Here is a 9883-nt window from a genome sequence, read left to right as displayed (position 1 = left end):
TAGTTCTCTCTACTTTTTCCCAGGTATTTTTGTCCTTTTTTTTTTGCTTTCCTGTATTGACTACTGAGCCAGGGACTTCATGTTTCTCGTCCACCTCCATCTTGAGGGGTGTGAACTGCTCCGTTGAACTGACACATTTCCCAACAATGAATTTCATCACTTCATTTGCTGCCATTCCTTGTATTTCTCCTTCGCAGCTCAGTTGCATAAAGGAAAACCAGCATCTTATTGTAATCTTCACGTCTGTATTTTCTCACCTTCTTCAACAAGTTTGAATTCCTATGACAGCTGAGTGGACAGCATTCGGGATTCGTAATCCTCAGGTTCCGGGTTCGATTCTCGGTGGAGGCGGAAACAAATGGGTAGAGTTTCTTTCGCCCTGACGCCCATGTTCACCTAGCAGTAAATAGGTACCTGGGAGTTAAGACAGCTGCTACGGGCTGCTTCCTGGGGAGGTGTAACAAGAAGGAAGCCCTAGTCGAGGACCGGGCCGCGGGGACACTAAGCCCTGAAATCATCTCAAGATAACGTTGAGAATGACAGAGCAGTGGTCGCTGACTTGTAGTGACATCTCATTATCTAATTTTAAACATCTGCATCATTTTGGGAAACATCAGCGACAGGATTCACCCCAGCAGTTACGCAACTGTTATGAACCTTTCTGTAACTTTGTTTACATTTTGTTAATCGTTTATTAGCTCTGAAGCGCTAGGAGGCTGTTTATACCAATAATATCATTAGATTGGAAACTTTGAATGCTCGCAAACTGTTTAACTATTGTAAATGAAGCCAATAAAGATTGAGAAAAGATGTATAGGTTGGTAAGTTGATGCGTCAATGGTTGATGAATCCCGGGCTGGCTCTTGTTGTGGGCAGGTCCTTTCCTCGTACTCTTGTTGTGGGTAGGTCCTTCCCTCGTACTCTTGTTGTGGGTAGGTCCTTCCCTCGTCCTCTTGTTGTGGGTAGGTCCTTCCCTCGTACTCTTGTTGTGGGTAGGTCCTTCCCTCGTACTCTTGTTGTGGGTAGGTCCTTCCCTCGTACTCTTGTTGTGGGTAGGTCCTTCCCTCGTACTCTTGTTGTGGGTAGGTCCTTCCCTCGTACTCTTGTTGTGGGTAGGTCCTTCCCTCGTACTCTTGTTGTGGGTAGGTCCTTTCCTCGTCCTCTTGTTGTGGGTAGGTCCTTCCCTCGTACTCTTGTTGTGGGTAGGTCCTTCCCTCGTACTCTTGTTGTGGGTAGGTCCTTTCCTCGTCCTCTTGTTGTGGGTAGGTCCTTCCCTCGTACTCTTGTTGTGGGTAGGTCCTTCCCTCGTACTCTTGTTGTGGGTAGGTCCTTTCCTCGTACTCTTGTTGTGGGTAGGTCCTTCCCTCGTACTCTTGTTGTGGGTAGGTCCTTCCCTCGTACTCTTGTTGTGGGTAGGTCCTTTCCTCGTCCTCTTGTTGTGGGTAGGTCCTTCCCTCGTACTCTTGTTGTGGGTAGGTCCTTCCCTCGTACTCTTGTTGTGGGTAGGTCCTTTCCTCGTCCTCTTGTTGGTTCTGTAATATGCAGCTTTAAGAAGTGTTTGCCATGTCCACCAGTCATTCCTCTCTCCATGTTTTATCACCCTCGTGAGGCTCCTTTATTATCCAGTCCATTTCCCAGCGGTTAGTCCCCCAGTATTTGAATTTTACCTACTGTTTCCCTTGCCACTATTGCCGCCTTTTCCGTTACCATTATGCACTGCTCATTGCATTTGTTGTGTTCATCCGTAGGATGGTCGGATTACTTTGCTAATTTGACTACTTCAAAGCAACAGTGTAGCTGTAGGAACAGAGCTGCACTACCTTCTATTCCGTGCACCCTACTACTTGATATCGTCGGGGGAAGATTGCAGTTCCAATCGCACTTATCAGTTTCATTTCTGATATCGTGATCATGTGTGGTCGTTCTTATGCCACTCTATTACTGTAACTCTATCCCTTTATTTGTAATACCATCTGCATGTGTAGTGGTGGTGCTGGTGGCGGGGGTGGTGGGGCTGGTTATTTGTGGTGATGGTAGTGTTGTGGTGGTGGGTTTGGTAGCGGTGGTGGGTGTGTTGGTGGGGTTGTTGGTGGTGTTAGTAGTGATGGTGGTGTTGGTGGTGTTGGTGGTAGGTGTTGTGGTGGTGGTGATGGTGTTGGTGGAAGGTGTGATGGTGGTGTTGGTGGTGTTGGTGGTAGGTGTTGTGGTGGTGGTGATGGTGTTGGTGGTAGGTGTGGTGGTGGTGGTGGTGGTGGTGACAGTCAACCCTCCCATGACAAGCAGCCCTGGAGAGATGAACAGCGAAGCAATCCCTGGTAAATGTGTCTCACACACCTGTACACACCTGTAGCCTCCCCGCCATGCAGGAAATTATTCACGAGTGACAAGATATTGACAGAGATCTGCAGACGGATGCTGAAGCTGATAGAAATGTAATAGGCAATTACTTCTGTCATTCTGGGGCCATTCTGCTGGGTTATTACCCGGGTAGAGAGAGTGTTGCTAGCTGGGATTTTCTTCCGGGTCGAGCAAATGGAAGGCAACATGTGTGTCTGATAAGGTGTGAAAGTTTTGATTCGGTGTTTGGGGAATGATTGTAATATTGGTGTGTGTGTGTGTGTGTGTGTACTCATCTATTTGTGCTTGTAGGATCGAGCATTGACTCTTGGATCCCGCCTTTCCAGCCATCGGTTGTTTACAGCAATGACTCCTGTCCCATTTCCCTATCATACCTAATTTTAAAAGTATGAATAGAGTTTGCTTCCACAACCTGTTCCCCAAGTGCATTCCATTTTTCCACTACTCTCAGGCTAAAAGAAAACTTCCTAACATCTCTGTGACTCATCTGAGTTTCCAGTTTCCATCCATGTCCCCTCGTTCTGTTATTATTACGTGTGATCATTTCATCTATTTCCACTTTATCAATTCCCCTGAGTATTTTATATGTTCCTATCACATCTCCTCTCTCCCTTCTTTTCTCTAGTGTCGTAAGGTTCAGTTCCCTCAGACGCTCTTCATATCCCATCCCTCGTAACTCTGGGACAAGCCTCGTCGCAAACCTCTGAACCTTCTCCAGTTTCCTTATGTGTTTCTTCAGGTGGGGGCCTCATGATGGCGCGGCATACTCTAAGACTGGTCTCACGTAGGCAGTGTAAAGCGCCCTAAAAGCCTCCTCACTTAGGTTTCTGAATGAAGTTCTAATTTTCGCCAGTGTAGAGTACGCTGCTGTCGTTATCCTATTTATATGTGCTTCAGGAGTTAGATTAGGTGTCACATCCACTCCCAGGTCTCTTTCTCGAATCGTTACAGGTAGGCAGTTCCCCTTCATTGTGTACTGTCCCTTTGGTCGCCTATCACCTGATCCCATTTCCATAACTTTACATTTACTGGTGTTGAACTCCAGTAGCCATTTGCCTGACCATCTCTGCAACCTGTTTAAGTCCTCTTAGAGGATCCTACAATCCTCATCTGTCACAACTCTTCTCATTAATTTTGCGTCATCCGCAAACATTGACATGTATGATTCCACTCCTGTAAACATATCATTTACGTAAATTAGAAAGAGGATTGGGCCCAGCACCGATCCTTGAGGTACTCCACTCGTTACTGTTCGCCAGTCCGACTTCTCGCCCCTTACCATTACCCTCTGGCTCCTTCCTGTTAGGTAGTTCCTCACCCATGTTAGGGCCTTTCCGTGCTTACTCCTGCCTGCCTCTCAAGTTTGTGTAGCAGTCTCATGTGCGGTACTGTATCAAAGGCCTTTTGGCAGTCAAGAAATATGCAGTCTGCCCAGCCTTATCCTTGTTACTTTGTCGTAGAATTCTAAAAGGTTTGTTAGGCATGATTTCCCTGTCCAGAACTCATGTTGGTGCTTGTTTACAAACCCAATGTTTACAACCCAATGTGTGTGTGTGTGTGTGTGTGTGTGTGTGTGTGTGTGTGTGTGTGTGTGTGTGTGTGTGTGTGTGTGTGTGTGTGTGTGTGTGTGTGTGTGTGTGTGTATTCACCTAGTTGTATCCACCTAGTTGTGCTTGTGGGGGTTGAGCTCTGCTCTTTCGATCCGCCTCTAAACTGTCAATCATAACACATAAATCTTAGAACACAAATCTTGTATGTGGTGATCATGTCCCCCCTAACTCTTCAGTCTTCCAGCGACGTGAAGTTTAATTCCCGTAGTCTCTCCTCGTAGTTCATACCTCTCAGCTCGGGTACTAGTCTGGTGACAAACCTTTGAACCTTTTCCAGGTTAGTCTTATGCTTGACTAGATATGGACTCCATGCTGGAACTGCATACTCCAGGATTGGTCTGACATATGTGGTATACATATGTTAGTTCTGAATAATTCCTTACACAACTTTCGAAATGCCATTCTTATGTTAGCCAACCTGGCTTATGCCGCTGATGTTATCCTCTTGATATAGGCTTCAGAGGACAGGTCTGGCGTGATATCAACCCTCAAGTCTTTCTCTCTCTCTCTGACTTTTGAAGAGTTTCATATCCCAAATGATATCTAGTATCTGACCTCCTGCTCCCTACACCTAGCTTCATGACATTACATTTCCTTGGGTTAAACTCTAACAACCATTTGTTCGACCATTCCTTCAGTTGGTCTAGGTCTTTTTGAAGCCTCAAGCAGTCCTCCTCTTTCTTAATCCTTCTCATAATTTTGACATCGTCAGCAAACATTGAGAGAAATGAGTCTATACCCTCCGGAAGATCATTTACGTATATCAGAAACAGGATAGGACCGAGTACAGGACCTGTTGGAATCCACTGGTGACTTGACGCCAATCTGAGGTCTCGCCCCTCACTGTAACTCTCTGCTTCCTATTGCTTAGGTACTCCCTTACCCACTGGAGTACCTTACCAGTTACTCCCGCCTGTCTCTCCAGCTTATGTACCAGCCTCTTATGGGATACTGTATCAATGGCTTTCCGACAATGCAAGAAAATGTAGTCCGCCCAGCCTTCTCTTTCTTGCTTAATCTTTGTCATATGATCGTAGAATTCTATTAAGCCTGTAAGGCAGGATTTACCCTCCCTGAACCCATGTTGATTGGTTGTCACGAAGGTCCTTCTCTCCAGATGTGTTACTAGGTTTTTTCTCACGATCTTCTCCATCATCTTGCATGGTATACAAGTTAAGGACACTGGCCTGTAGTTCAGTGCCTCTTGTCTGTCACCCTTTTTGTATATCGGGACCACATTAGCAGTCTTCCATATTTCTGGTAGGTCTCCTGTTTCCAGTGACGTACTATACACTATGGAGAGTGGCAAGCAAAGTGGCTCTGCACACTCTTTCAGTATCCATGGTGAGATCCCATCTGTACCAACAGCCTTTCTCACCTTCAGATCCAAAAGGTGTCTCTTGACCTCATCTCTCGCAATTTCGAACCCTTCCAAGGCCGCCTGTTGTCATGAACACAGCATCGCTGGCCAACCAAAGCCTTGCCAATTTCAATCAAGAGTCTAAGGGAATTAATAGAAAAGGGTGGTTACAACAACGCCAGTTTACTGGGGCATATAATTAGGTCACCATAAAAATAACATATATACATAACTGATGCACACTAAAGCTGATACTTTCATCAGCAAAAAGAGAGCTTCAATACACGGCTCAACTAGTCATATAAATCAGTTATCACTCAACTGTCAACTCAACTAGCAAATCAGCTATCCATTTAGTGTCAAACTCAGCCAACTATCAAATTAGTTAACTGTGACGGTAAAGCGTTGGTGTTCGGCTGTTTCAAAAGCTAGGGGCAGGGTCTCGTCACATAATAGAAAAAAAAGAGAAAAGCTGGAGCTTTCGTCTGTGGTAAGGTAATGGGAAGACACACAAAACACAAGTAAATTAACAATGAAATTTTAATTACTTTAGAAAAACAAGACGTGAATAAAGTTAATCACATAAAATATGAAAGAGAAGTCAACAAACAAAATAATATGAATAATCACTGGCAAATGAAAAGTTACGTTAAGACAAGTGAGTTACAGTGATAGCAAAATAAAATATTAATGGAGCTGGAATATTGGCTTCGAGCTGCCACCTCCCTTAATACACGAAAGCCAAGGCTTAGTCTACCAGCGAGAGATGTCAACTGCTTGGAGCACTGAGATATTCTGACAATATTAGCGCACTGCAGCCCAGACGTCAACTTGTGGCGGAGGCGGAGGGCAGGTGCGACGGGACACCAGCCAATCAGCGACAGGCAGGCAAAGGATGAGCAGTTTGCTGGTTACGGTGGTGGTAGGTAGCAGGTGTCACTGTGTGCTGGGTACGATTTGCTCTCTGGGCAAAACGTTTTGGCGATACTTGGTGGACGTATCTTCTATAGTATCTTGTATATTGACGTACTTGTGTAGGGAAGAGCAGGCTCAATCTCTCTTGAAAGAGATTATCGTCACATAACCTACACATCAATTAGCAACTCTGTAACAAATCAATAATGAATCAACTATCATATCCGTAACGGCTTAAATATAGGTATAGCTGACACCAGGCTCCAACCCGGCGCAGTGGTACACTATCCTACATAACAGTTGGGAAGGGTGACACGTTAAGGTAGGCAAAGAAATCTGTCACATTCTGTAACACTACAACAATCTATATAAATAAAAATGGAAATATTCGTTAGTTCAAAATCGTTAATCTTAGAAAGTACTTCATCGATTGCTTCGAAATTTTCACACAACGTTCCATTCGCATCCGAGCAGGTTTTTATATAATACTATATAGATGTCATGTCTGTGACGTTAAAAAAAAAAAACATGCTTTTTTTGAAAAACTGTGTTTTTCATGTTAGGGAAATCTTAGAAACCTCTTCACCAATTGCTTTGAAATTTTGACACAACGTTGCATTCGAATAGGAGCGTCTTTTTATATATCTACTATATACATGCCTTACCTGTGAAAAGAAAAAAAATGTTTTTTTTTTTTTAAACAGCGCCATCTGTAGGACGTAAGGGCAACACACGCTGTAATCTCCGAAAGTTCTTCACCAATTGCTTTGAAATTTTGACACAACGTTGCATTCGAATAGGCGCATCTTTTTATATACCTACTATATAGATGCCACCACTGTGACAGGTAAAAACAGGCGTTTTTGAAAAACAGTGCCATCTGTTGCCCATAATGGCAACATGCACGGTATACTGAATATATCACGAATTCCGTTTCAATGTTTCCGACTGCATTGATAAATTTTATTTTCAAATATTTCGATATATTTTATTTTTAGTGACAATGTGTTGGATTTGAGATGTTTTGTTTACCATACAGTTCATTTCGTAAGTATAAGTATAGATGCCACACCTGTGACAGGTAAAACTATGCTTTTCTTGAAAAACAGCGCCATCTGTTGCATGTAAAAGCAACACACACATGCTATACTAAATATGTTACAATTCCATTTCAGTGTTTCTGATTGCATTGATAAATTGAATTTTCATAGAATTTGATTTATATTCATTTTGATTTAATTATTTTGTGTGAATTGCATTGGAATTGAGCTGTGTTGTTTACCAGACCGTTCATTTCGTGAGAATAGTTTATTTTTATATTTTTTCATATTTTCATTTCATTTTTTAACTGTTTTTCTTATATTTCAGTGATGGGAACATCAGATCACTTGATGTTCCCAATTTTCTAATGGGAACATCAGACCATTTGGGAAGGCATCGGACGAGGGAGTGGGGAGTGGTGGGGATGATGAGGGGACAAAAGTGAGAGATGGTGGGGAGGACGAGCGGACGAGGGGGGTAATGGCAGGGAAGGACGAGAGGACGGTGTAGTTTGGGATGGTGGGGACGAGGGGATGGTGGGGAGGACAAAGGGAAAGGGGAATGGAGAATTGTGGGGAGGACAAAGGGACAGGGGAGTGGGGCATGGTGGGAAAGAAGAGGGGATGGTGGAGTGGGGAATGGTTGGGAGGCCGAGGAGATGGGTGAGGGGGAAATGCTGGGGAGGACTGTAGGACAGGGAAGGTTGCTTTGGCTCAGCAACGCACATGTGTTGCTAAGCCACAGTAACCCGTGGCCGGGTACTGCTAGTACTCTATAAATTTTAAGTACCCACAATCACCTACCATCTGACCTACTGATAACTCTGTGAGCCTGATCCATATAGCATTACTCTCGGACACTCAACATTAAGAAATAAATGCACAATATAAGATGCAACCAGAGGACTAGACGTGTGACGTCTGCCTCTCTGGGAAATCAAGGGAGTAGTGACCTGCCAGCCGCCTGGACGGCCGAGAATAACTGTGTTGCCAACATGGCAAGTCACTCCACCCTTCGTCCCATGAATAACAGAATAACAAAGTGGGCATATTCACAACAAGTCCATACAGATACACATAATAAAATATAATATATATACAAAACCTCAAGGTACTTAAGCATATACGTCACTGTGTGTGAACACATAAGGAAGTCATTTTTATATACAGTTGGTACACTTGCTCGAGACGTTCACCAAAGGTCAGGGGAGGGGCGGGGGGGGGGGGGGGGGGTGAGGGGGATAATGGAGGAGTTCCAGCAGTTACGGTCACCGGTTATGACTTATTCCCCATATATAAATACCTTAAATATATGTGTGCATGAACCTAAACTTCTGTTGCTCTGTACAATAATATTTCTACAAGAGTAAGCTAACGAAAAATTAGTGACTGAGCTTATGACCTCCACATACACTAACACCAATATTTACATGACGTATGTGGGGTCACAACACCTGGTTTACTGCCCCCTCTCCTAATGCAATGACCTCACATTGTTCTATTGTGAAGACCTCCTGGAACCTCTTGTTGAGTTCTTCACACACCTCTTTATCATTCTCTGTATACCTGTCTTCGCCTGTTCTAAGTTTCATTACCTGTTCTTTCACTGTTGTTTTCCTCCTGATGTGACTGTGGAGTAGTTCTGGTTCGGTCTTGGCTTTGTTTGCTATATCATTTTCATAATTTTTCTCTGCTTCTCTTCTCACCCTGACATACTCATTCCTAGTTCTCTGGCATCTCTGTCTCTACTTTCTGGTGTTCTGTTATTTCGTAAGTTCCTCCACGCCTTTTTGTTCAGTACCTTTGCTTCCATACATGTCCTATTAAACCATGGATTCTTCTTTTGCTTCTCGGATCTTTCCTTTTGGGCCTGGATAAACCTGTTTACTGCCTCCTGACACTTTTGGGTGACATAGTCCATCATGTCTTGTACGGACTTAGCTCTGAGGTCTGTATCCCATGATATATCCCTTAGGAAACTTCTCATCTCATAATTACCCTTTCGGTATGACAGCCTTTTGCTTCCTAGTTCCTTTTTGGGGGAGATAGATCCTAGCTCTACCAGATACTCAAAGATCAATACACTGTCATCACTCATTCCCAAGGGTGCTTGGGTGAGTGATCACCTCCTCTTCCTTCCTCTTTTTCCTCACAACACAGTAGTCCTGTGGGAACACTGCATTTGTTATGGTTTTCGTCAGCTTTGTTTCTGCGAGTGCTGTTATATCTGGGTTTATTTCTAGTACCCATTCTCCAAGTTCATGGGTACCCATTCTCCAGCCTCTTATATTTGTAATCCCATCTATGTTAGTGTACATTGCCTTGAGACTCACTTTCTTTTGTTCCTTCTCATGTTCCTTTCTTGGTGAGCGTTCTGTTGATGGGGGAAGCTGTTCCATTGATGTGAGGATTTGTGAAGCTGATAACAGGGTCTCGGAGGATACTGGAGTGAGGGGTAGGGGTTAAATGAAGGGGGGACAGGGAGAGTATGGGATGAAGGGGGAGGGAGGGCAGGGAGGGAATGAGGGGAGGGGGGACACGGTGGGAGTAGGGGATGGGCAGAAGGATGGGAATGGGGTGAGGGGGCGGATGGAGAGTTG

At 44.2% G+C, this 9883-nt stretch overlaps 1 protein-coding gene across 1 annotated transcript; it reads right to left on the bottom strand.

Moving 5' to 3' along the window:
- Nucleotides 1–770: 770 nt before the first annotated feature.
- On the bottom strand, nucleotides 771–9204 carry LOC123766986 (antho-RFamide neuropeptides-like). The gene is made up of 2 exons (XM_069307363.1): nucleotides 9085–9204; nucleotides 771–1532 (listed from the first exon to the last, which is right to left on the bottom strand). Exons 1-2 carry the CDS (start codon nucleotides 9202–9204, stop codon nucleotides 771–773), a joined length of 882 nt encoding a protein of 293 aa, XP_069163464.1.
- Between the last annotated feature and the right edge of the window lie 679 nt (nucleotides 9205–9883).

The sequence above is a fragment of the Procambarus clarkii genome, chromosome 60 (assembly GCF_040958095.1).
Source record: "Procambarus clarkii isolate CNS0578487 chromosome 60, FALCON_Pclarkii_2.0, whole genome shotgun sequence".
NCBI classification, from domain to species: domain Eukaryota; kingdom Metazoa; phylum Arthropoda; class Malacostraca; order Decapoda; family Cambaridae; genus Procambarus; species Procambarus clarkii.
The sequence above is the reverse complement of the archived record's forward strand: the minus strand, read 5'-3'. Positions and strand labels throughout refer to the sequence as shown.